This window comes from Betta splendens, chromosome 2, assembly GCF_900634795.4.
Source record: "Betta splendens chromosome 2, fBetSpl5.4, whole genome shotgun sequence".
Lineage (NCBI taxonomy): Eukaryota > Metazoa > Chordata > Actinopteri > Anabantiformes > Osphronemidae > Betta > Betta splendens.
Window position 1 is genome coordinate 17,009,911 of NC_040882.2, and position 26,719 is coordinate 17,036,629.

Sequence of the window (26,719 nt, forward strand, 5' to 3'; positions counted from 1 at the left end):
CATGGTTGAGGCAAACAACTTGCTCCCAGACCAACGCTTTGTTGCTCTCAGTGGACCACGGTCAACATGGTAATTCTTGGGCATTTATTTGATTTTTGCTGAAATACAGACTGACTTTGACTTTAAAGAGATTATGTGACTGACCCAATGTGAAGTACTGGGTCACACACTCATTGTAAACCTAGTCTGGTTTGGTTTTAGTTTATGTATTTTGTGTTACTTTATATTTGACAATAATTCAGACAGGCATCAATCATTTGGTAAACCTTTATCTATTTGCCACTTTTTAGTTCATTCAAAGTTTAATTTACATCCTTTTGATTTTGGCCTCCTCATGTGTTCTGAATTGAATGTGGGGAAATAACATTCTTGCTATGTTCATAATAATAAATAATAAATTTAATTTTCACACAATAAGCATTCCAACTTTTAGTCATCTTGGTAAGATTTTCCTTTAACTCCATACCGCTGAAAGATTGAAGAATGTTGTTTGAACAGAGCTAATTGCAAGAGCTGTTATTTTAGAGATAGTTCCAGTTTATTACAGCTCATGCTTATCGAGCAGCATGAGTCGTCAGATGGGCAGACAAGCTGTAAATCTCTCAGCTGTCTTATCTAAAACACTATTGTAGGTAAATGCTAAAATTAACTTGACAATCTTTATTACAGAGGAAATCCTTCATTAAGAAGTAGGTACAGAGGAAAATAAGAGGTGGGTAAGTACAATTTGACTTTGTGTACTGGAACAAACCCTCTGGGTCATAATTTATGTGTTCACTTGTGTTTTCTTGTGTTTTGAACTCCAGATAGGTTAAACCATTAGAGGATTTATTTAGCAAGGATGTTGCAATAAAGAAAACTATTACAGTACGTGTCCTCAATACTAGGAGCTTCACAAAGGTTGATACAGCAATGGCTGATGCTGTTATTCAATCATCAAACAACATTCAGTGAAGCTTTTGAAGATACTGTTGCAAGCCTGTCTCTTTGAACTGCTGTAAGACAACCAACCAATGTTTTAAAAAGCACAGGTAGCCTCACTATGGGCCACATAGCCACACACACACAAAACATACTAATCAAATGCATATAGGAATGTGCATCAAGAAATATCTGAAAGTTTTACACTTGTACATTGTAAATAAATAGAAACACATGATAGAAAATTACTAAAGAATTTAATCACACAAATCGGAGCAAACCACCCATTACCACCCAGAGTAACCAGCAAAACAGGAAAAGGTACAGCAAACATGAACATTTAAACTATTAAGAAATTACTGGTGGACTTGACCAATACACATAATGGGTCAGTCCAGAAAAAAGACTAGATACAGAAGTATTGTCACTGTGTAAGAAAGAAAGAAAGAAGAAAACCTCATAATAACAGTCACTGATGTCACCAAAAACCTCCAAAGAAAAGTGGTGAGAATCCATCAGAAAGGCAGAGCTGATGCTAACCTTACGTCAGCAGTAAGGCTCAATAAGCTACAGTAGGTTGGAAATAGTCATAACGTGGCCAAAGAAAGGATGTGATTATGATAAAAACTATAGAAGGACACATTCAGCAAGTACACTGACGTTTACCTATTGAGTGATTGATTGCAACAAGCTATGACAATATTCAGAGAAATGTTTTTACGTTAATTAAAAGGGTGACAGTGATGTAACACATGCTACATCTCAGCACCAGAATGATGATTGGATTCTATTAGGATATCATTGTTCATAACACACACACATTAATGAACTCACACATATCATACAGTCATGGATTATGTAACACTGTTTTATGCCTAAAGGTACGGTGAGATGCAAACAGACATGCACACACAAATCTGCAGTCACGGACTCGATCTCTCTCTCTCTCTCACACACACACACACACACACACACACAAACACACACACACACACACACACACAGAAAAGAAAGACTGGGCATATTTGGGCTAATTTTTGTGTGTGTGTGTGTGTGTGTGTGTGTGTGTGTGTGTGTGTGTGTGTGTGTGTGTGTGTGTGTGTGTGTGTGTGTGTGTGTGTGTGTGTCAGTGGACTTTGGCCTCAGGCTTTTCCGTCTGGAGCCACTCTGTAAACAAGTCTGAAACACGAACGGCGAAAATAAAACCTGACTGGGCCATTAGACATACCTGAACAAGACTCTGTCATCACGGCTTGGGTACCAATGTTGCTCAAGAAAAACCATACAAGGTTTAAACCGATGACTTGAGAATCCCATACCCCCTACTGCGGTTTCCTTTCCCGCCAATGAAACCTTTAGTCCACATACATATTTCTTCATGCTTCAGCCAAAATAGTAGAGTGAGAGACAGAGATAAAGCCCTTCTTTTCAATATCACCTCTGATGCTGAAAACAAGTCTGTTTGCGAGCAGAGCTATGTTTAATGGCCTCCCTCTATCCAGCCAAGGTTTGAGAAAACACAGACGCGCTTCTGCACAGTGTCAGTGCAGAGCAGAGACAACAGGGATAAATCACAAGAGCGGAGCAAGTGCGACAGAAAGCCCTTCCCTTTGAGCTCAAATGAAAGGAAATTTTCTGAAAACTCATTGGAATGCCTTCCATAGCATATGGTTCAGTCAAAGTCACAGAGGCTTAAAAGACTGACACCATTTGTCCTGAAGCCTTTATTCTGTGGTAAAAACACCACCGAATGGGTTGCAGCAAAATACCACACTTTCTGCCCCAGCCCACAGTAGAACAGATATATTAATGAATATTGTGTGTGTATTTGTTCATTGCATTGCAGCTTGGGAAAGCTAAACTGCAGGGCATGAATGAACAATGTTACATGAAAAATGTAACTTCCTGAGCTGCTCAAACAAGACACAGTAAATAAATAGGTTTGTTCAGAAGTTTAAATGATATATAAATGAATAATTGATGTGGCTGTGTTTTTGTGGAGCCACAATAGAAAACAATTATAATGTCACACTATGCAGTGACCCACTTAATTCTAGTGCTTGTCATATCTGGCTCCCTTTTATCCAATGGATGCTGGAATAGTCTGTAAAAGGGAGCTTTCTGCTCCCATATATCATGTCGACCATACAGTACATGTATATACCAGGCATGCCATGTGCAGAAGAGAGGATTTTGAGGGCTGCCTTTTCACCCAGTTAATTAATGTCATTGATTAAATCTAATGAATAGATCAATCAGTGCAAGGATTACAACGTTTTTACCAGACTCTGGACCTCCACAGACCCAAAGAGAGACACCCCTTGAAAAGGGGGATTTGTAATGACAGTGATCTTCCAAGTAGTTGCCAACCTCTCATGACTGATGTTAGACCACAATGTTGGCTCATCCAGGAAGTCACAAAAGACCCAAAACACATCCAAGGACTCCACTGGCAACATGAAAGATGCAAGGTGAAAACAAATTTGCCACAATAGAAGTTTTAGAATCACGTGAACTTCGAAAAGTGGAACCGTATAAACAAACAAAAGAAGTGACATCATCTGCATAGAGGATTCAAGTGGCAAGATGATGCAGTAGGACAATGATCACAAGCAGTCAGAATACAGAGCCCATTGACTGTCAATGCAGTTGGGATACTGTTTTAGCATCTTAACTAGACCTCCCTTCATTCCTGATTTCTCCCCTGCCTTCAGTACTTGGCCTCCATGCACGTGCATTCACATACACACACTCATATTCCTACATTCCCAGCTGGTTCTCATCTCTATTAAATATACACACAAATATGTGCCTTAATAACTAGTTTGCTGCCAGATCGTGTATTGCCACACACCTTACAACCAGCCCACCATAAAGCTCACATACTGCACTGTATGCATACACTGTACAAAAGCCACAGAGAACCCAACTCTCAATTTAGCTATAACGAAAACAAAGTGAACAACATTGTAGCTGTGAATGTTGCATCCTCCTCTCAGTCAGCAGAGTTTTTGATTGATGCTATAATTAATTGCTTTTTCGCCCCCACAGAGAATAAATGGTGCATGATGACAGACACCCGGCTGAAACATTATCATCCATTTCCATGGGCTCTTAGCTTCCTGATGACAGCTATGCAAATGACCTCACAGTCAAAGTTGTTTTGACAAGAAAAGATTTGCCATCTCAGCTGCAAAACCTCTGTTGCTGCTGTAAGATTGACAGCTATCCCTGAAGTACTGTAGAAAGAACTGCTGTAGATAAATCTATGGTGCTACACTGCTTTTAGCTACGAGTGGTCTCAGAAGTCAGCTTTGGAGAGAGCAGTATTTGATAAGGAAACTGACACTGCTTGGTAATTATCAGACGTATCCAAAAAGCATCACCTCACATTCAACCCATGTGTAAAAAAAAAGCTCCATTCATTACTACTTACTGTATGTCTACTGTAAGACTCCAGCTAGTTTTCAGTACGGCTGCGATTTACTTCTATGTAAATTCTTCTTCTTTATAGCTGCGAATGGCCGATGGAGCTGCTGCACGAACCATTATCACTGGAAAAACACCCGAAAGTTGGTATGCAACACAAAAAATTAAGTCTCAACTGAGACATGTTTTAATGTTTCATTGAGTTTCATAGATAATATTAGTTATTTTAACTTTCATTTGCTGTTCTAAAATACCTAGAAACATCTACATAGAAGCTAAAGCTCATTACTGTAACTGCTTTAGGTTGCTTTTGTCAGGGCGGTGTAGATGACGGACCCACATGCACAGCACAGCACAGCGTTTAGGATGTTAAGAGGACAGTTTATTCCAGAATGCAGAATCCAATCCAGGCAGAGTCATACACAGTAGATCAAACGGGCTAAACAGGATCAGGCAGAGACGGCGTCATGGACAGGCAAAGTCATACACAAGAGCTGGGTTACAGTACCAAATCGTCGGGCGTCAGATCGTGGTCAGGCAGGCAAGGTCGGTAACATGCAGCGGTAGATAACCAAGGCAGACAAGGCAGACAGGGACAAGGCAGGCTCAGAATCAGAGGTCTAAACAGGAGGCACGATACACGGCAATACAAGACAGGGAACGCTGGAAAGTGGTGATCTCACGCAATCTGGCAACTCGAGTCTGTGAACGGTGGGGCTATATACTGGTGCTGATTACTAACTGATAACAGGTGTGCTGAGTGAACCGGGAACAGAACTTAGAAACAGGAAGTACTACAAAATAAAACAGGAAATAACGTGAACTGTGACAGCTTTGGTGTAAAGAAACTCTTACAATTTGAATCAAATAATCGTCTCCCAGGGGATTTTGGGTTTGAGCGTCACACCATCATGTGAAAATGCTTGTCCTCAGTAGCCAATGCCTATCCATCTTTGTACTCAGTGATAGCCTTATAATAGAGGTTCCATCTGGGATGCATCTACAGCATCAGTTTGCAAGGTAATGTGTGTAGATCTCCCCTTGTATTTTACTCCCCCCTTTGGCAGTGACCTCATTGTGAACTTTCTGTTTTGGTGTAATCAAAGCAGCTTTAATTGCCAGGAAAATAGACCCTCAGTTAATTTTGTCGGCTGTAGTTGGTAAAGTGACAATAACTGGAGAAGGAGAGTGTTGAAATGATTGTGCCAGATGCTTAAAGTTCTTTTTATTTCTCTTTGACTTTTAATTTAGCACCATGCAATGCACAGGACATTTAGCCATGGTAGCAGCCTTGCCACATGTTTCTGATGTGGGAAAGGCTAAAGGATCACAAAGGCCAGTGGGACTCTTCAGAAAAGACAGTAAAAATATCGCAGCAAACATTCCCATTGAAGTGGTTGACCCCAAACACTCCACAAGGGCATGTAGCTAAGCAGAGAAATGTTTTTTAAATCAAAGTGCTTTGAGCCAATCACACGCATATTTTGTATGTAATATCTGTAAAGACATAATCTTTATATTGGCTCAGAAGATTCACAACCAGCAGCTGTTAAAACATCAGAAAGTATAATCTATGAAGGAGGCGGTTTAAAACAATAGTGATCAGCAAAATAAATATGTGCTCTATTATAAAGTACTTTCAAAACACAGGGACGGATAATTATTGAGCATTTGTTCATGCACATGGAAAAATGACCACGTGGAAACACAATCGGGGGAAACAACTGTGCTGAGTGGAAATGCACTCATTAAAGCTGTTTGTGTAGATGTGTGAGTGCAGGTGTGTGTGCGATGCCCCAGGGTGGTGCGGTGATGGTGTTTGGTTACTAGCCTTACCACACGTGCGTGTACCTCACACATCCCATGATGCACTTCTCTACACACAGGCCTGATGAGCCACACGCTCCCCTGGCCAATGATTACATCACGACTCAAGCTACACTAAGAAAGAGAAACAGACAGAAGACTAAAGAGAAACAACGCGCTAGCATCACTGTCGAGTCTGAATTTGGAAACACCATCAATTACAATTCATTTTTATGAATATATGCCTAAAATAAAGGCCGACTTTGGCACCACTCAGTGGTGGCATCGAAGAAGGCACCAGAGTGACTGACCAATAACGTAAAGGAAACTATATATTTTTTAAACTAAACTATTATGATAATCTCAGTGATACGATCTTTGCCTTAAGCTGCAATAGAAGCTTGCATAGAGTTAACTATTGGTGGGACTGTAGCCTCAATATACTGCATAATTAGTTGCAGACTGTTTTTGTAAAGCAATAGCCTTATTTTAACGTGATGCCTCAGGTGACCTCTCACTGTTGAGCTCCACTAATTTCTAACCTTAATGCAAGTATGCGCAACAAATTACATCCCATTATCTTAAACCCAACAGCCTCAGGCTTAAAAAAATGTGTTGCTTCACTCTCGTCAGCTTGTTCTGTGGCACAGAAGACTCATCATTGGGTAACGCATTTAGCCAAAGCACCATCTAGGGTGTCAGCGTGACCTGTAATGAAAGCCGCTCAGGGGACACAGCCAGCGAGCTTTAAAAACTTCATTAGCAGCTGTGTGTCTCAATGACGTGCAGTGTGTTTTGGGGGGTTTTACTCACTCATGACAATCACGTTTCTACGTTTTAGTTTAGCACTGATAAAAGACAGTGAGTGTTACAATGAGTTTGCAACCAACCAGCATTTAATGGTTGATTAAAGCTGATCAGGCCTCATGTAATACAGGAAAAAGAAGTGTAGACTTCATTTTATTTGGTCTATGGTATCTTTAGTATCTCTAGTGTTTCTCCTCTATATTAGCGTAATCCTGACCCTGATTTGTGGTGTGACAATATACAGGTAGTTTAGGTGATGAAGTCTACACAGAAAATAATATTCAGTGATGAATTACCACTAATGTAGAGCAGGGGTGTAGAGTATACAGTATGCTGTCAACTGCTTTTGTGCTGAACAGAAGATATAAAGACACATACTGAAAATAGTGGAAACTGACACTGAGGTAAAATTAAAGCAAAATCAAAAACGTGACTAAAGGGCATTATTTTATTTTTTTATATCTGGGTAGGTAGTGGCCTTTGATGACCAGTGGAAATCCTATTTTATATCATATCATGGCTGCAGATCTGTCTCACCCTTAGTGTTTTATAGGTCACTTCTGTATTTGTGTCACACAATTTTATACAGCAAACATAACTGTTGTCTTTTTGGTAAAATATTCAAAAGCAACTAAAGTAACTTATTATTCGAGGGTGTAAACCTTGTATGTGAATTCACAGTACCTGATTATTATTTAGTAACACGCTGCAGGATCCATAGACAAGGGAATAACTTTATTTTAAAGCAGATAGCTCCACTCTGGAGTAAATCACTGCAGCCTCATTTCAGCAGCAATTTATTAGCTGAAAATACCCACCAAGGGAATAGAGTGCCTTAGTGCCTGTCCTCCATGTCTGCCCCGCTAACTGGATTAGCGCTGGAGCGGCAGCGTGCTGATGAATAGCCAGCAGTAGGTGTTAGGTAACGTGCTGGTGGGGAGCGGGTCCTGGTTATCCATCATAATCATTACCACCCAGGGAGGTCTGCTCTTCTCTGGAGGCCGATGCTCAGCTGGATGGCACTCTGCTGTGAGGGGGTGGGCTGGCAGAGGCCGTCCCTAAAGGTGAACAGCACGTTCCTCCAAATCTACTGACACGACACACGATTGCCGTTGGCTTGATATTTAGATATGGTAATTGTTAATATTCATTAATAAGTTTGTAATGTTTCACATGAATGTTTAGTGTTGTGCAAGCTGAGAACTAGTTTTCAATTTTTTCAATAAGGAAAGGAATTTTTAAACTCTCAACATATTAAATCACGCATTTATCACAAAAAAGATTATGATGATAAGTGACATTAGATAATAATATTACACTAATTGGGCAAAGTATGTAAATTCTTTAGTATGGTAATTACAAGCATAAACATGAACATAACATGCTGTTAGACTGATATTTTAATTCATGGACCATCTAAACTCTGCTCATAAAATGGGAAACAGCTGCTACAGTAGCTGATTACCATTAGAATTGAAAGTGCACAGTCAAACCTGCATAATTTACTAAGTAGAGCTGTATCAGCATAAACAGGGTCTTCAAAAGACAGCCCAGTTGGTCAGTGTAGCACTGAATGTGTCCTTAACCAGGTCCACCAGCAGAGTTGGGAGGCCCGGCTGGCTCAGGTGCACATCATGGGTCAATAAACCAATAAACTGGGCCTAATGTGGAGCAGGAGCTGAGTGATGGGCCAGTCGATGCTGTCCAACTAGTGCCACTGTCTAACTGTACTGTAGCATGTACAGTATCTCTACACCGAAGGCTTGGGGGGGTCACAAAGTTGTCAGGTGCTCTAAGTAAAACTTTTGTACAGTAAATGCAGAGAAAAAAAAGTGTGAGTACACATTTGGACCCAAATCACTCACCAGGAGGATGTGTCTAAAATGACCCAGTTCGACCTGGGTTGTTATTAAACATTCTTACGTAACAGGAGTACTTTTTGCTTTGGCCACTCGAACGTATACAATGAATCCATCCAGGCGCAAATAAACATGACAGCGCAAGACGGAGCAGCTTATGTAACAGTGGCGTTACCTTCCTGAGCTTGTCGGCACTCAGCTCCCGTATCATCAGTGATCTACAGCAGGTGTGTGGCTATAATAAGCCTTGGATTTCACCCTGACCTTCCTCTGGCCGTGATTCTGTTTAATATCGGGCTCATTCGTGGATTTATCGAACCAATTTCCCCCGCGCACATAAACGTTTTGGCGCCGACTGGCTGAGAAATGTGTCCCCGAGAGCCCACGTCAGCCAGCTGCCCAGGCTCTGCCCAGCTCCAGCACCACCTGGTGGGACACGCAGCGCGGTCAGCGCAGCAGAGGTCAAAGGTTTCCAGATGACGCCTCAGCGTGTAACACACGCGTAATCCGTCATCTCCGTCCCATGTGTGCTGCATCTACCACATTGGTCCACTGCCGACTGCTCCGCATCACTGCACTCGCGCTGCAACACTCATGTATTAGGTTATTTTTACCACGTACGGCTTAGAATCGTTTGCATCCAGAAATGGAAAATTAAGATAAACACGATGGGAACTTGGCTCCGTCATTATCACCCCCCAGAGGGAATAATTGACTCATGAAACTTCAACAGAAACGGACAAAAGAGAAACAGAGCGAGACAAAGAAAAGAAATGTGAGCGAATAACAAGAGCGATGATTTAGTCATGTTAAAACAAGCTGGATGTCCTGCTCTGATCTTTTTTTCCATTTTCTTCATTACATAATTGTTGTTTCTGCAGTGACAAAACACACATGGCCTTTGCTTACATGTCCTCATTATAAAGTAATATCTTCCAAGCCAATCTAAATCTAGCTGGAGAGCAGGGCCATTAATCAACGCGTTACACCCCAAAGGGCCCTGTCTGGTGCAAATGTACCCTTCTATAAACAGGCAGAGCGGTGCACAGTGTTTTTCGCCCAATCGGACTTTTAAAAGGCAGCACGGCATCGGTCGCAGCACAAACAGATGTGTGTTGGCATGAGATGAATAAAACACACAACCATTGGTTATCGGTAACTAAAAAAACTAGCCATCACTATCATCATTAAAGCTGCGCTTAATACAGTGTGGCCACTAGAGGGTGGTGTTGGGGGGGATGGAAATAAGAATGTAGAATGTAGAATAATCACTTACAGCTTACAAGATATTTGCTACTAACTGTTTAAACTTTGCCTTAAGCAGGATGCTAATAATGCCTTGCTAAGGTTTTAATAGCACAGATTAAGGCTGGACTACATTCAATACGCTTCCCACATAATTTGAATAGAGCTCTGAAGATGAATATAAGCAGGTTAGATTGCAGCATGAAGCCAAAGCCAGAGGACAGAAGACAGAGGCCTTATATAGTCAGAGCCTCAAGCTCAGGTAACCCAGAACCCAGGACTTTGACCTCCCCAAATCCTGCACATGAACCAGAACCACTGAGCTGCTTCTGACTAGACTCATCTTTACGTGTGCTACATGTAAGAGACACAAAAGAAGAAGAAAAAACAAGGCAGAGGCAACACACACACTACAGAACAACAACTGACCAGTGAGCAGAGCAGACTCTTCGCCTCCCTCAGCAGAACCAGCCAATCACCATAATCCGCTCTCCAAAAACAAAGGTCAAAAGTTAGGATTGACTCGTTCCAGCGGTCCCGGTCCCTGGACCGGTTTCAGATCCGTCCCACGACCCTGATGCGACTGCGGCCGCGCAGGGACCTGCGCCAGCGTTCTTCCCGTCCAAGTGGCCCAGTGTGTTTGTGTGTTTTTATTGGAGTCCGTGGGCGGCAGCAGCGACATGACAAATGGAGCAGGGGAAGGGGCGGCTAACGCGTCGGCCTGGCGCTCGCCACCGCCGGAGGAGCGACTGACGCCACTTCACAGACTCCCCTTTTAGGTTTTATTTGAAACGCCAGCATCCTTTTCCTTTCAGTGCAAGTCTCACTTAGAAAGAATTACTCAGATCATTCTATTATGTAGTCAATTGTACTCACGCACAGACTGAGCATCACATTCTCCAAACTCTCCTGCTCCATCACTTTTCCCCTCTCTCTCTCTCACACACACACACACACACACACACACACACACACACACACACACACACACACACACACACACACACACACACACACACACACACACACACACACAAACACTCTAGGAACAGATGTGGTCGCGGTCCGTCGGACCCGCAGCCCCGCGCTCCAGCATCGTACTCACCCCATAGCAGTGGAGAGACGTCCTGCTCGGCTGCTCAGGGACCTCTGCTCACGCACACGCACTGATGCAGCGTACCGAGGGGGTTTCCTCTTCTAGCCACCCCCCCCCCCTTCCCCCTCTCCCCCCTCTCCCCCTCCAGCCTCCTCTCCCCGGCTTCACCCGGGTCCTTTTCTGGAACGGGAGGGGAAAGAGAGGATAACAACAAGCAAGCGGAGAGGGGATCATTACACATGCTCCTCGAGTCCCACTCTGGGGACCGTCCCAGCCTCAGGAGCTCCATCGCTCCCCTCTCCAATCCTTCCTCCTCCTCCCTCTGCTCCTGACTGTGGAGCCACAGACGCTGTCTGCCTGGAGATGCCCATCTTTCACTCACTCCCATGACTATTTACTTTGATCCCTCGCCAGTTTGGTAAATGATAGCAAGTCCATACCAGCCTCTATCATATCAATGTAAATGGAGTTCCTGCTTCCAATGACTCAGCAATTTGTTGGTGCACTGATGGTTTCCAAGGTAGGGCTTAACCCAAGTGAATTGTGTTCATACAGTATATTCATTTGTTGTGCAGTACTGTAGGTATATGCAGCATGTGCTGTATTGTATATTGGATGGGTGGACACAGGTGTGAGTTGTGTCACAGCAGGAAGGAGCCGGGTTCGAGTCCCAGCCTCGCTCTGTTGCCTTCCTGCACAGTGCATGTTCCACTGCCTCTGCGTGGGCTCGCTTCCACTCCAGCTTCCGCTAACACGCTAAACAAACGCAATCAGGCTAATTGGAAGGCCCCGGGTGGGGTCCCCAGCTCCCCACAAACCCCGGGTAGATAAGTGGCTCAGATGATGGATTGACTGACATGAAATAATATGAACACTCATGATTACTGTGCAGTGTATAATTGCTGTGTCCTGCGTTGGTGGCAGCATCGCCTCAGTGCCTGAGACAACTCTATTCAACCGGTCACAGACTGTTTCCACTGTGCTTTCTGCACAGAACTCGTGTGTGCAGAATCAAAACACTAAAAAGAAAAGTAGTCAGGTTATTTGGGGTTGTGGAATATAAGTATATTTGTGCGTATTTGTACATGTTTGCAGTGACTGTGCAGAACCACTGTCGTACGGATTCGGTCCCGCGACAGACATGAAACAGCACAAAGCAGCGTCCGTCCTCCGTCTGGTCACAGTGGCTCTTTGTTTGGAGGCATTTCACCGTGAGCAGGCAAAGGCGTGTGTGTTTAAAGGAGCCACACTCTCCTGCTTTTAAGTCAGTGTGGGTGCGCGTGTCCGTGTGCGGGTGATTGTGGCTGGACACCTGCAGTAATGGGTGGCTGCGTTTTCTCTTTGTTCTCACTAGATTAAAGCAGCTCCCAAAAAAGTCCTGTGCTTCAAAGGTCAGCGAGACAGGAAGCGCTCTCAGAACCAGCAGCGACTCTGTCGGCTCGGATCTTTTCAGCTTTCGCGGTTCTGTTTAACAAAACAATGCTTTGGTCGGCTGGGAATGAAGCGGCTGATCCCTTTGACCAGTTCTCTGTAAAAAGCTGCTATGAAACATATTAGAAGTCAGTCAATAAAGTAATAAGTAATAGGTTGTTGGCCTTTATTACAAATGAAATTGTTCACCTCTATAAATAGGAAAGTTTTCTGTCCAACTCTTTGGACCCACTTTAGGGCTGAGGAGGATATGAATATGATAAATCATAGAACATGTTCTATTAATATGTTAAACGCTCCTATGATCCCCTTTAGTTTTATTACAGCTCAGAACATTTTACCTCTATAACCTTTAGAACGTCCCTGACTGTAATGTTTAACACCAAAGTTTACTCTGAGACAAAAAAGGACTGTGATACTGTGCCATCAGTGGAGTGGGATGTGCCAACAGAGCTGACCACAAGGGATTAGATCTGCATTACCCTAAAAAAAATATGGAATGTGACAGTGTTCATAACCCTGATTTAAAAGCTGCGGTGAAACACCACAGGCAACCGGTCCCAATATTTTGCCCAATACTACCACGAGAGGGCGCCGTTTCCACAGACAGAAAACATATAACAGTGTACCAGTATTAAATAAAAAAACGCTGAAAAAAGGCCCAAATAAGACACTAAATTTTAATAAAGAAGCAGAAACACCATCAAATCCTACTCACTAAGAATGACTACAAGAAAATTATGAGGTCAGACACATTTGTGTCAGAGCAATAAGTCCGTTTTGATTTGGACACTGAAAAGAGCCCGTCAGAGTTCAGGATCTTACGTACATACTGTACATCAGATATGGTGCATAAGAGCAAAGCTGAATATTTTTGAGCTATAACATTCAAATTCATATAAATCTACAAACTACTGGATTGGATTGAACTTTAATACCAAAAGTATTGCTTGATAAATTAGCTAATACGAAATGTGGACAGATGAACCATCTAAAGTCATATCAGCAGGCAGTTCAAAAGAAGCATCCACGAAGGCACAGGGGAGAATCACTGTTTACTGATTTAATCCATTCTATGCCTTTCACACAGTCTGGGTAAGGCAGACATCTATGAAGATGCTTCTGAAGTTGTAACTTGTGTTCTGGAGCATCATGCAGAACAATAACAAGAAAACATATGTGAACCTTTTGGAATTTTGGAATAATTAAACAAATAAATGGAATAAAACAAGAAATTATTATAATAATGGAATAAAGAAAGAAAGGTGCACTCACTGATTGCTCTCACACAGATAATGTCTTTTCAAGGGGATGGATATTCATTCATTCTTTTTCCTGCTTTCCATTTCTCTGGGCTCATTTCCATTTCATAGAGGAAGCCTGACCCACACGCATCTCTGCCTGTTTAGCATTTGAATCACACATCAGCACTCAGCTTCTTTAAATGTCCTGCTGGGCTCAAACTGCTTTCTGCATGAGTTTCCTGATTATGTTTCCTTCCTGCGTTCAGATACTTTTTCTGTTTTTAGTTCTTGGTTTTCACCACTTCACAATAACTTAAAGGATAGATCTCTCCTAGCAGTTTCACACAGTGACAGCACTTTGGACCAGTTTGAACCCATGCACTTCACATACTGTAGCTTTATCCCCCAATAAATGTTTTTTTTTTTTGCAAATTAAATATTGAAATAAAACCTTAGCTTACCCAGAACCATGGTGATTCTGCTTTTGCTCTTAAATAACATGTTTGGACTTGCTTGATATCAGTATATTCCAATGAAGCTACAAACAAAAAAATGTTTAACAACTGAGGAGAATTAGACAACAGCTTCATGTAGAGCCCAGCACCCAAAATGATAGACTGCAGTGACCGCGCTGGTTTCAAAGAGTTAAGATATGATGATGAAGCAGTTTCACGTGAGGAGAGTTGTTCTTCAGTGAATGTTAGCGGCTTTTTATTCTAGTGTCAAATAGCAGGTTGCACTATAATATTTGTAACTTTCCAATGACAATGATGAAAACAGATTTGTTTGTTCACCTCATCACTGTGCAGATGTGTGTTTGAAGAGGACAGACTTGAATTCCTCATGTAGTGAATGGTTTGGCCTGAAAGGAGGTTCAGTGTGAGAGAGTGAGGTGCAGTATTTATGGGAGGTGAGTGAATGAAGGAGGGAGGACCAGGTAGTGCAGCTGTGTGCAAACATTGTTAAACCTATTTATTTTTTTTTAAATATTTTGTTATTTAAAACTTAGTTATTTTGGAAATTAATTCCCTTGTGTATTATTTTTTTAGTTTTTTTGTATAATTTTATATTTGTATATACAGAATGTATCATACTGACACAGCTGTAAAATAAATGACCATAGTTCCAGAACTACAAGGCAGTTGCTGAGTCTCCTCCTTTATTATTGCCACGCATCACTGCTTTTTCATGAAACTGTATCATATCTCCATCAAATGTGTGCAGTTGAGCTCTTGGTCAACAGGGGGCAACAGCCCACCTACAACAGATGAAATAGAAACATAGAGTCTGCTCTACACTTAACACTTGCTGCGACCATTATCTTGGAAAGGTGATTTATTTAAGGAGACAACACAGCAGAGGCTGATGACGTGTTTGAAGAGTTCAGAGACAGAAACCTTTGTTTGGTCACAGTCATCCAGTGGTTCCACTGCAGCTGACATGAAAAGCCTGCTTGTGCCCTTTGTCAACCTGAAGGATGTTAGTTTTTATGTTTTATGTATTCATAATTGGAGTTATAGGGTGTTGTTTCTTTTACTAATGCGTTTTCTGACTGAATAAGAAAAAAGTAAAATCCCTGCTTTGACTCCAGTGGTTTTAGTTCCACTTTCACCACAGGACGTCCATGTGGTTGTGTTTGTGCTGCTGTTTGTTTGTTGCTCGTGTTTCATAGCAGCATCAGTCATTTTTACCACCGCCGCTTTAAAACATTAAAAACCCGCCAGGTTTAAATGTAGTGGACAGGGAGTCAGCAGGAAAAGGAGGAAATCCAGTTGCAATGACTTAACCTTCAGTCAGTTTCACCTGGATGACTGAGAATCTCCACTGACAGATGGATATGAGGCGTCAGGACCTCAGCTCTGCTCCAATAAACGTACCCGTGTGAAGAAGCTTCCAACGTTAGTTTAAAGCATTTTAACTTCATAAACACAAGTGACATAAGTGAGCTGACGTGTAGGAAAAAGAGGAAAAGGAAATCCTGTGATGCCATGTGAGGCCTTTGAATCTTTGTGTGCTGTGTCTGCCTGCTCACTGTGTTTGTGACCCATTTCAAACAGTTATGAGAAACAACCTGACAACAGGAAACAAATGATCAGATGTCATGCAAGAAAACATCTGCACTGTTTGTAACACATTGTGTATGTCTAAATATGTATAGGAGAAAAAAATGATAAAAGTAATATATTTAGTATGTGTGACACAATCAGAGGCAGCTAATCCAAGTCGAAGTCACCAAACCACCACATCACAGCTTCCTGTATGTGGCACAGTCGCAGCTCTGCCTCCACTGAAAAAGAAAGTAAAGCACATTCGCTCAGTGTGCTCTGGGCTTGTTTTTCTCTACGACCCTCTGCTCTGGTTTCAAACAGGAAGGCTCTGCAGAGCTTTTAAAGCATTCTAAGTATAATGCACAGGGTATTCGAAAATATATATAAAATATAAATACCTAAATATAAAAAACAGCTGCGTATTGTGCTTAAATGACTCACACTGTCAAGAGCTTCTAAGTGACCAGACGCTAAAGTGGCTTGAAGTTCAGTCCACACACAGAATCAAGTGGCAAGAAGGGTGAAACAGAGTTGTCAGTAAAGGAAGTACCCACCAACTCAAACTACACCCCACAGACCTTAAGACAGGAAGACATGAATTAGACTGTATTCAGTCTACCACAATAGACCCAAACAATTAGTATCAATTAATCAATGTGCAGCCATGATGCAAACAGCATCTTTTAAGAATAAGAATAAGAAAACCTTTAATAGTCCCGCAGTGGGGAAATTACCTCTCACAACAGCAGTACAGATGAGCAAGAATACAGGTACAGAACAGTTTGTGTTTACAATGATTGTGTCTTCATGTCCATAATTGAGTTTATTTGTAGCAGTTCAGATGCTGGACACAATGACACACAGCTATAAAATATGACAATAAGACCGATAACACAAACCCAGTGTGTTGTATTCTCAGCACTGGTACTAGTGGCATTTCAACAACCTTACAGTATCAGTTTGCTTGTTGTTAGCATTGTCTACGTATTTAGCCAACGTGTGGTCACAGTCAAAGGCTTGTTCTGTTTGAACCCTCTGCTGTGGTTTCCAACCGGAAACCTGCAGTGTGAACGGTTAGCAGCGATGTCCAGAGCAATTCAGCAGCTTATAAAACTGCAGCAGTGTTAAAATGCTAAAGCGACTGTTACTTAAATGGCAAATCAGAGATAGTGTAGATGTACACTGTTCGTGTTTACAGTAGGTTCCTGACCCTTTTTAATAACATCTGACAGCGTAATACTGAAAATAGAACACTGAATACTGAATAAAAATACCTTGGCCTGTTCTTCTACAGTGAAACTAGAGTTAGGTTAGATTTAAATTAATTATAATACATGTAGTTCACACTGGTGGATAAAAGTGCACTGACGTACAGGGTTATGTTCATGTATTACTGTATTTGATGTATTTCTATTGATTCTTGAGCAGATGGATAATCATTTAACATATATTTCTTCTTCTTCTCTAGGATGGATACCAGAGGTGGGATATGTATCAGTCCCTTTACAGGAGGAGGATGAGGCCCACTAAAGTCTTACTGTAGGACACCCCACCTCAGCTGTTCACAATCAGGTCATTTACTCCAGTACTGAACCATCAGCACTTACCTTAGTTCCCTGCCAGATCGTGAGTTGTTATCTGGTGGTACCTGATTACGTGTTCGGAGTTTTGGATTCTCCTTACTGGTTTTGTAGCCGAGCCTGATTGTGTTTGACCTGATTGCCTGTCAGCGACTTTTCGACTGCCTACTCCCTGTGTACCTCTGCCTCTCTGCTTACCTGGTTTGTACCTTGACTACGCTGTATATTAAAGCTCCTTTTACGTACCTGGACGTCTCCTGAGCTGTGCATGCAGGTCCGCCATCTTGATTCTCATCACAATCATGACAAACTTTAATTCAATTTTTGTAGCATTGTCAGAACTACATCTGAAGATTTTATAATTACATTTATTTGATTTTATAAAATCCTTTTAACTCTCTCATTGATTTGAATGATAGATTTATTGTAATATCTTGTATTATGGTGTGGTGGAACTTTGATCTTGATGAAAAGAGTATATTACAGTTTAGACCAAATTTAGAATTATATTAAATAGCATAGTTTGATAAAGTAAAGGGTGGAACGCCTATACACTTACACAAGAAATAGGAATAAGAGAAATTCAATTTAGTTTTATTTATATAGCATCAAATCACAACTAAGTGTTTTGTGTCACGGCGTTCATGGTGGCGGACCCACAGTGGAGACAGAACTTGGAGATTAACGGTGTTTAATGATATCGTATTCAGACAGCGTAGGTCGGTACAGTGTCAGCTAGATGCAGGCTTGGGTCAGGCAGTCGGTGGTCAGAGACAGGCTAGGTTCAACACTCAGAAATAAGATCGGAGACAAGGCAGGATAGCGTCGTTCATACACGGCTTGGCACAAAGATCATAACACTGGAATGTTGTGGACGCACACAATCTGGCAGCTACACAGGGTGAATACTGGGGCTTGAATGCAGGAGTGTAATTACTGAATGCTTGCAGGTGGTGACTATGAGAACTAGGAGTAGAGCGGGAGCTAAGACAAACGGCCAGCAACAGGAAGTGGACGTTGACGTGAGCAATGGCTATGAGTCCATGACAGTTTGGACCATTGTGAAGTATGTTCTATGTCTTCCGTGAGTTTCTTGTTAACGTTTAAATGTAAGTCCTTATAGGTTGTTCATCGTCTACTGACGAGCTACATGAGCGGAAAATGAGCATAATAATACCATGGTCACTTTAAAAGTCAGCAATACTTCAGTCATTTGTTTCTGTAACTTCTGTACACCAGTATCAATAATATTACTTTTGATAAAACAATAATCTATGATGTAAAAAGGTCTACTCAGACCACTGACGTGTTTCAGTGAGGTGTAGGTGTGAGGTGCGTCAATACAATACAACTTAATGTGCGACCTCTTAGTGCTGCTACACAGATCGGCTGAAACCATATTCGTGGTGCGTTGTCTACGGAGAAAAATGAACTTTACCTTGGTAAGAACATTGCTCTACATCTATAGTAAGTACTACAGCTGATGCTTTTTCCTTTTGTACCATCATTGAATTGTTAAACGGTTCATTTCTGTTAAATTACATGTTTATGAACGCTTGCTCTTTATTTCAGGCTGGATCTCTGTCTCAGTGTCTGAGTTTCACACTGTGGAGGTCCAACGTGGTGAAGATGTTACACTGAACTGTACCAACTTTACCAGTATTCCATCTCACATCATCTGGTTCAAACTGGGCAGTGAACCCAACATCACCAGGATCTCCTTTATGACCAGCTCTGATGGCATTGCTACGATCTGTGATGGATTTCAAAATGGCAGATTTACTATGACATCCAACATTGTGACTGTCTTCCTTAATATCAAACACGTGGATTTATCCGACTATGGACTGTATTTCTGTGGATTTAATGAGAATAGAAAACCAGTGATTGTTCATGCGACTTATTTAAACGTAACTCAAGGTAAGATTGTTGTAAATTACTTCTACTGTCTGATTTTCTGCTAAAATTACACCAAGTAAAACAGAAAAAGCAGAAAATAACAATAATGTTGTTTGTAGAAGTGTTCGGTGGATCAGCAGCATTGGTCAGTGTGATCCTGGGTGGTGTGATTACGGTCCTCATAGTCATCATGAGTCAGGTTCTCAAAATCATCAGACCCCATGAACGTATGTACACATTCAAATAAAACAAAACTCCTCTAATGTTTCCTGTTTTCATAATGTTTAGACAGCAATAATTTGTCAGTATTATTTATCAGTAAACTGACCAGATGATTTTGTGATGTAGCTCCAGGTCATGGACAGAATCCACAACACAGTGAGGTAATCGGATCAAATTTCACCTCTTTCTCTATATCGATGTGTGATTTGGTTTGAATCATTTATTTATGTTTTCATCTACAGACTCTGGGCTCTGATAACCTGAACTATGCTGCAGTGAATCTTAAACTGAAGCCAAAGACAAACCACAGACCTGCATCAGACAGAGAGCTGGAGACAGATGTAGTTTACGTTGCCACTAGATAAACTAATAAGACAAATGGAATGATGGCTCTCTCAAAGAAACCTATACAGAAATGTTACAGTATATCAAGAAAATGTTGCCATTCTTACAGTAAATTGATTAATTCAACAGATCTGTGATTGTGATTACAGTCTTGTTTAATAAATTTTATAGGCAAATGTTTTTTTTTCCATTTGTACGTTCCTTTATTCACTCTGCACACTGATCCAGGAATCTGTATCAATGATTCACCTTCTTGGCAAAAACGAAACCTTATGGAGACGCGTCTGTTTCCCTGGGTTTTATTTCACTTTCCTTCCAGAGACAAGATTCACTAGATAACAACTGACAGTCCTGTTTATGAGCATCTGCAGCACCAGTGTCTCTCTCTCACTCAAATAGACAACTGCTCAGTAGACATACTCACAAGAGGAGCACATGTACACCCTTTGTGTAGACAAATCTTTTGGTGAGCCATACTTTTGGGTGGGGTCTTCCCTTTATAACAACACCTACGGACTGCTGCCACCTGCTGGTACGGAGGCGTGTTTCCTAGTGACATCTAGTGATACAACCTGTAGCTGTCTTTAATGGCAGTGTGGTGTGTTAACAGGAACACACTGTCAATAGCATCATTCTGTTGTTTTCTTAGCATTGATATATTTCACTTAAGATACTTTTAGGCTGCCCTGCGATGGACTGGGGACCTGTCCACTGTTTACCCTGCCTCTCACACGTACTGTAGACAGCTGGGATAGGCTCCAGCACCCCCACAACCCCGCATGGGACTAAGCAGTAGAAAATGGATGGGTGGATACTTTCAGGCCACTACTCAGTTCTATTAATGACTGTCTCTGAACACGTCACCATTCATACTTCACCTGCCAAGGAGGAGACGCTATTGGGAGGCTGCTGTGCACACTGTGCACACTCAGCATCAGACTCAGCGGAGTCACGAGGTTCAGTGACTCTGGAACTGGAACCAGTGACAGTGAGCACAGAAGGTACTGATTCTATAAGGACACAATAAACTCCAGCGTGGGGATCATGTACATCCACAGACACGGCAGCAGTGAGGTTGGGTCTTCAGGACAGAGCTGCATGTACAGTCTTTGCTGATGCTGGGATGTACTACTGCCCTGTGGTTTCATGTGGACTCATATACATCTGCCTCTCGTGCTTTTGTGTTTGTTTTCCACCCTTTCTCATTTTAACTCTTTTCACAGTAGAGCACTTTAGCAAATAAGTGAAATATTTGAATGTTCTATGTGTTTAATCACTGTGTCCTCCATAGGAAATGGTCAAACTATGTGTAGATACATTGCTAATGGATGCTAATCGATTGCAAAAGCGTAACATTTTTGTTGTGGGTTGCTAGAATTTAAGGTCATTGAATTGGAAAAAAGAGTTTTCCTTCATGTTAAACAGTGATGTTTTGACATGATGCTGGCAGTGGCGGCACATTTGTTAGGAGAAGCCATGAGATTGAGCAGTTTGGTGCATAGTGAACAATGTGGAGGGGAGTCTCTACTAGTTTAGATACAATGACAATGCTCTGGTTTCCTGTGGGGAGATTGTGTTTGGAACTGGAACGAGACTGGAGACCGTAGGTAAGTGATGAGCTGGAAATCAGATTTCTTCTGAAACTATTCATTAAATCAACCACATGCTTTCTCAAGCACGTCAGATGGTTCAACCAGATATTATACATCAACTGTTTTTGCTTTGTGGTGTAGCAGTATGTTGGAAACATGTATGTACACAGTACATGTACATGAATGTGTCATTTAAATAAAGGTTGGGCTCAATGCGACCTTAGTGTGATTATTGCATTAGTGGAGTATCTCTTCCCATTGGTCCATTTGGACAGGCAATCAGCTCAGTGGAGTTTAAATGAGCTGACTCATTCTTCTTGTGTTTAGACGTTTATAAAAAAAAAACTCCATCCAGACATGTAACTGCACGTTGCACCTTCCAAACTGCAGCCAGCTCTCACCGTCTCAGCATCCACAGTACCTGTACCTTTCACTGCTGTGGTGAAGGTGGTTTCCGCAATAAGAACAAGTTCTGGACACAAGAGTGTCCTCACTAAGTGTAATTATTATTATTGTGCACAGGTTGTTTACTGTAAAGCTGTGATACCACAGCCCCAGAGGCGTTTGTTAAGTCTGTGTGTGGTTTAGCAGGCGAACATTCGCTCAGTGTGCTCTGGGCTTGTTTTCTCTACGACCCTCTGCTCTGGTTTCAAACAGGAAGGCTCTGCAGAGCTTTTAAAGCATTCTAAGTATAATGCACAGGGTATTCGAAAATATCATAGAGCTTAATAAAGCTGTGCAATGTGTTTAAATAACTCACAAACAGCATCTTAATATTACAATGATTGTGTCATTATGTCCATAATTGAGTTTATTTGTAGCAGTTCAGATGCTGGACACAATGACACACAGCTATAAAAGGTGACAATAAGACTGATAACACAAACCCATGAGTTGTATTCTCAGCACTGGTACTAGTGGCATTTCAACAACCTTACAGTATCAGTTTGCTTGTTGTTAGCATTGTCTACGTATTTAGCCAACGTGTGGTCACAGTCAAAGGCTTGTTCTGTTTGAACCCTCTGCTGTGGTTTCCAACCGGAAACCTGCAGTGTGAACGGTGAGCAGCGATGTCCAGAGCAATTCAGCAGCTTATAAAACTGCAGCAGTGTTAAAATGCTAAAGTGACTGTTACTTAAATAGCAAATCAGAGTTATTGTAGATATCGACTGTTCATGTTAAGGTTCCGGACCCTTTTTAATAACATCTGACAGTGTAATACTGAAAACAGAACACTGCATATTGAATAAAAAGACTTTGGCCTTTTATTCCACAGTGAGACTATTTATCCAGGTAGTCGAGAGCCTGCAGTGCGACTTCACACAGATTTCGTTGCTTTTACTGTTGAATTTTATATTTCTGACACTTTTTAAGACCACAAAACTAAACCCAACAGATCCCACATACAGCAAGCTTTTAATTACAATTTGACAGCAACAGTGAAGAGGTAAACGAGGAAAAAAACCTCCAGCAGAAGCAGGCTGAATGTGGGGTTGATCTGCCTCAACCGGTTGGGGTGAGGGGAGAGAGAGAGAGCGCACAGCAACAGGTTGGTTGGACCAGAGACTGGGCGCAGGCTGCAGCATATGGTCATTAGTTCCATCCATCCATCCATTTTCTTAACCGCTTACTCCCTAGTGCAGGGGTCACGGGGGTGCTGGAGCCTAACCCAGCTGGCTACGGGCGAGAGGCAGGGTACACCCTGGACAGGTCGCCAGTCCATCGCAGGGCAACACATAGACACACAACCATTCACTCACACACTCACACGTACGGGCAATGGAGAGAAGCCAATCAACCTAATGCACGGCTTTGGACTGTGGGAGGAAGAGAACCCACGCGAACACGGGGAGAACGTGCAAACTCCACACAGAATTCAAACTCCGGGAATTGAACCCAGAACCTTCTTGCTGTGAGGCGACAGTGCTACCCACCACCGTGCCGCCTGGTCATTAGTTCTCCCTTTTTAACCTCCACGACTCACCAGACTCATTTGCCAGATTGTTGCGTGTACTCACTACTTTCCAGCAATCTTATCCTGATCCTGCTTTGTGTTTTGACCGCCTGCCCAGCCCTTGTTGTACCTTTGCTAACCTTGCTACCGTTAGCAAGGACCATCACCAGTACCACGGACCTTGATTTGTATTAAACATATTTTTACTTCCTTCTTGACTCTGAGCTGTGCATGTGGGTCCGCGCTCTGAGAACCAAGCGTTCCGCTGGGAGCACAAGGAAAAGAAACGCCTTAACAGCAACTTTGTTGAGAGAGTGTAACGTAGTCTAAGCTTCTCTTCACGGGTTTAAAATGGACTTTGTGACAGTTTTCCTGCGCTACCAGTTTTAGAGGAACAATTTTCTAGAACCACGACTAATAATTCAGAGACTCGTGGTCAAAAGAGGAGCAAGACACAGATTTGGCCACATCCACCGCAGCAAAAGTGCAGAGCTGTCAACGTAGACAGTTCTCTGACACCATCACTGAACGTCTGAACTCCAAGCAGTTCTTTTAGGTCACACATCAACATCCGTCCAGTCTGCCAGCTGTTCCTCAATACCACGGTCACAGGACAAGAAGGTCTCTTCACAAATCAGCAACTTTGCCAACATTACTTCCCCCTCACTGCTTCACTGCTCTAAGAATGTAATTAATTCAGCTTCAGATTTTCAGTCCATTTGAGACCAAAGCTTTTCCACTAACTATTATATTATCTATTAATCACATGTGGCTCTGCAGCAGCGGTGAACTCACATTTTTGGTGTTCTTCTTCAGTGGAGCTTTGACAACCATCAGCATCCTGGTTGTCTTACTGACGTTCTGACTGTCCAGAGGCACCTTAAGGACTACAGGTAACAGGTTCTTTCTGAAAGCTTTGGCTCAATTTGGGTTTTTAAATACTTTTCTTATATTTCAATTTCTTTACCACTAAAACCAGAAACATTTTCACATGCGCCAACAACAAACACTGAGGTAATTGCCACTGAAACACATTTGAGCATCAGCATTATGCGAGAGATTAATTATGCTGCTCTAAGCGTTAACGAGCTCAACAGATCAAGAAGACAGAGAAAGAATGATTGCGTGTACTCCAGTGTAAAGCAGGAAAGCTGGTCACTGTATTTGCTTTACAGGTAAAGACCGTGAAGAAGGACGACACATTCAGACCACAGGAGGAAGACTCTGAGGTCTCGTACTCCTCGATGCAGCGGTAAAGCTGGACATGTTTTTGTCTTTGTCTTTGTAACAGACCTTCATCCTCTTGAAGTCAGCACGTGACGTCTTGAGCACTTTGTCTAAGTCTGCGTAACTACTTCCATGTAAATTTGCACAGAGATCAAAATAACCACTATGGGGTCACTGGCCACGTGATCATTCAGGGTCTCATCTGATTGGCCGGTCACACAGTCACATCTATGACAAGTAGAGAATCTATTGAGGTCCTCTCCATTATTCTTGGTAACTTCAAGCAAATGGCTCCTCCAGCGGTTGCTTTGTGTGTGGCCTGTCTGCTCATGGCGACTAGTGGATGGGGTAAGAGCAATTTGGTCATTCTCTCGTCTTTTTCGTACTTCTTGCCTTTCAACGCCGGGCAGTGCTCCCACCCATGGTCTAAATGCAGCTGTGCATGTTCTGTTCTCTCCTCAGCTGATGTGACAGAGCTCAAACCATCAACAGCTTCACGTTTTGTATCTGTTAATCTTGGTCAAGACGTGACTTTGACATGTTCCTTTGAAGATTCTGTAGCGGTGATGTTTTACTGGTACAAACAAACTCTGGGAGGGAAACCAGAGGTTGTGTCTAAATTTTATAAGCATGAAAAAAATGCCACTTTGATGGGTCCATTTAAAAGTGATCCACGTTTTCAGGTGGACATGTCTGCTGGTAAAAAGCATTTAAAGATCTCATCTGTGCAGAGCTCAGACTCAGCTACTTACTTTTGTGTAGGCGGTTATTCGTACTTGTTCGAGTTTGTGGAAAGCGTTTTTCTCGCTGTGGTGCATTCAGGCTCCAACGCCCCAGCTCTGGTGCATCAGTCAGTGTCTGGGAGCATCCAGCCAGGAGGTTCGGTCACTCTGAACTGTACAGTACAAACTTGGACCTGTGATGGACAACACAGTGTTTACTGGTTCAAAGACTCTGGAGAAGCTCGTCCAGGAATCATTTACACCCACGGAGACAGAAATGATCAGTGTGAGAGGACACCAGACACACAAACACATACATGTGTCTATAAGGTACAGATAAAGCATGTGGATCGTTCTCATGCTGGGACCTACTACTGCGCCGTCGCCTCATGTGGACAGATTCTGTTTGGAAACGGGACCAAGCTGGACCTTGAGTGTAAGTCACTTCACCAGCATTGTGCGTTTTACATTCTAGTCTCTAACAAACTAAAGCCGTGTCCTTGTGTCTGTCTCTACAGATCAGGACTCTCATCTGGTGAATGCCTTGAGTAGTGCTTTATGGTTCACCAGCCTTCTGAGCGTTTTATTGGCTTTCTTAGTGTGCAAAATGGTGAACAACCAGTTTTGGGCAGGTAAGAATGTAATAGACTTATAATCCATGTGAAGGTATTTTATACTGTGACAGAACTTTAATACAGTATATAATCCAGTTATTAGTGTAATTCATTACACTAATTAATTTTGTATTTCAGAGCCTCATGCAGGACTTTCAGCTCCCCCAACGAAAAATGCAAAGGTATTTATTGCTTATACACTATGTTTTTCTGATGGTTATTCAGATGTATACAAGAAAGTGCTTTGCTTTGTTAATTATCAGGTTAAACTAAATGAAGACAACCGTCCTTATGTTACTCCAACACAGACTGAAATCAACAGAAGAGGAACAAAAGGTGACACATGGACTGAATGTGTGTACTTCAGTGTAAGAGCTGATGGCATGTAACCTATGTAGCATACTGTACTGTAACAAGTACAAATATCCACTGCACTCATTAGAAGTGAACCAGTATCAGTGATGATGTCGTCTAAGTGACAAGTGTAAAATAAATCTTTGACTTGCTTTCATCGTTGTGTCTATGGATTTTGTTCATTGATTGCACAGTGGGTCATGAATGTCATTTTTTTAAGAAGTGGGCGATGCATTCGGCCAACGAGTGTCTTGATTGTTAGCACAGTTCTGCAAAACGCACACATGCATGTGTGTTAACCTAAAAAATAAACCACAGTCTGCT

The 26,719-nt window shown here is 42.1% G+C and overlaps 3 protein-coding genes across 6 annotated transcripts in view; 2 read left to right on the plus strand and 1 right to left on the minus strand.

Moving 5' to 3' along the window:
- pde5ab (phosphodiesterase 5A, cGMP-specific, b) overlaps nt 1-11,278 on the minus strand; it is a 41,781-nt gene extending 30,503 nt beyond the window's left edge. The window contains exon 1 of one of the 2 annotated variants that reach the window (XM_029132438.3): nt 11,173-11,278. In XM_029132438.3, the coding sequence (XP_028988271.1) occupies nt 11,173-11,177 (5 nt within the window). In that variant the 5' untranslated portion in view covers nt 11,178-11,278. Of the gene's footprint in view, nt 1-10,496; nt 10,692-11,172 lie in introns of those variants that run through there. The other variant, XM_055504985.1, reaches the window with a different exon arrangement.
- Nucleotides 11,279-11,379: 101 nt separating this feature from the next.
- Nucleotides 11,380-20,190, plus strand: LOC114845446 (uncharacterized). Its single transcript, XM_055506973.1, has 8 exons — nt 11,380-11,683; nt 17,355-17,458; nt 18,417-18,532; nt 18,851-18,933; nt 19,039-19,386; nt 19,485-19,592; nt 19,714-19,748; nt 19,830-20,190. The coding sequence occupies exons 3-8, from the start codon at nt 18,426-18,428 to the stop codon at nt 19,950-19,952; spliced, it is 804 nt and encodes a 267-aa protein (XP_055362948.1). The 5' UTR covers nt 11,380-11,683; nt 17,355-17,458; nt 18,417-18,425; the 3' UTR covers nt 19,953-20,190.
- Nucleotides 20,191-24,977: 4,787 nt separating this feature from the next.
- Nucleotides 24,978-26,552, plus strand: LOC114851333 (uncharacterized). 3 transcript variants are annotated; one of them, XM_055506972.1, is made up of 5 exons: nt 24,978-25,053; nt 25,168-25,863; nt 25,946-26,059; nt 26,180-26,223; nt 26,305-26,552. In XM_055506972.1, exons 1-5 carry the CDS (start codon nt 24,993-24,995, stop codon nt 26,428-26,430), a joined length of 1,041 nt encoding a protein of 346 aa, XP_055362947.1. In that variant the 5' UTR covers nt 24,978-24,992; the 3' UTR covers nt 26,431-26,552. The 3 variants fall into 3 exon arrangements, with proteins under 3 accessions (XP_055362947.1, XP_040925810.2, XP_040925811.2); XM_041069876.2 differs by having other exon boundaries at nt 24,989-25,863; XM_041069877.2 differs by having other exon boundaries at nt 24,989-25,863; nt 26,350-26,552.
- The last annotated feature ends 167 nt before the right edge of the window (nt 26,553-26,719 follow it).

Bases quoted from the DNA above. Each gene is read 5' to 3' on its own strand.
- LOC114845446 (XM_055506973.1), top strand. From the start codon at position 18,426: ATGAGAACTAGGAGTAGAGCGGGAGCTAAGACAAACGGCCAGCAACAG. The intron at 19,593-19,713 runs GTATGTACACAT...TTTGTGATGTAG, and splicing joins AATCATCAGACCCCATGAAC to CTCCAGGTCATGGACAGAAT. The intron at 19,749-19,829 runs GTAATCGGATCA...TTTCATCTACAG, and splicing joins AGAATCCACAACACAGTGAG to ACTCTGGGCTCTGATAACCT.
- LOC114851333 (XM_041069876.2), top strand. From the start codon at position 24,993: ATGGCTCCTCCAGCGGTTGCTTTGTGTGTGGCCTGTCTGCTCATGGCG. The intron at 25,864-25,945 runs GTAAGTCACTTC...CTGTCTCTACAG, and splicing joins GACCAAGCTGGACCTTGAGT to ATCAGGACTCTCATCTGGTG. The intron at 26,060-26,179 runs GTAAGAATGTAA...TTTGTATTTCAG, and splicing joins GAACAACCAGTTTTGGGCAG to AGCCTCATGCAGGACTTTCA.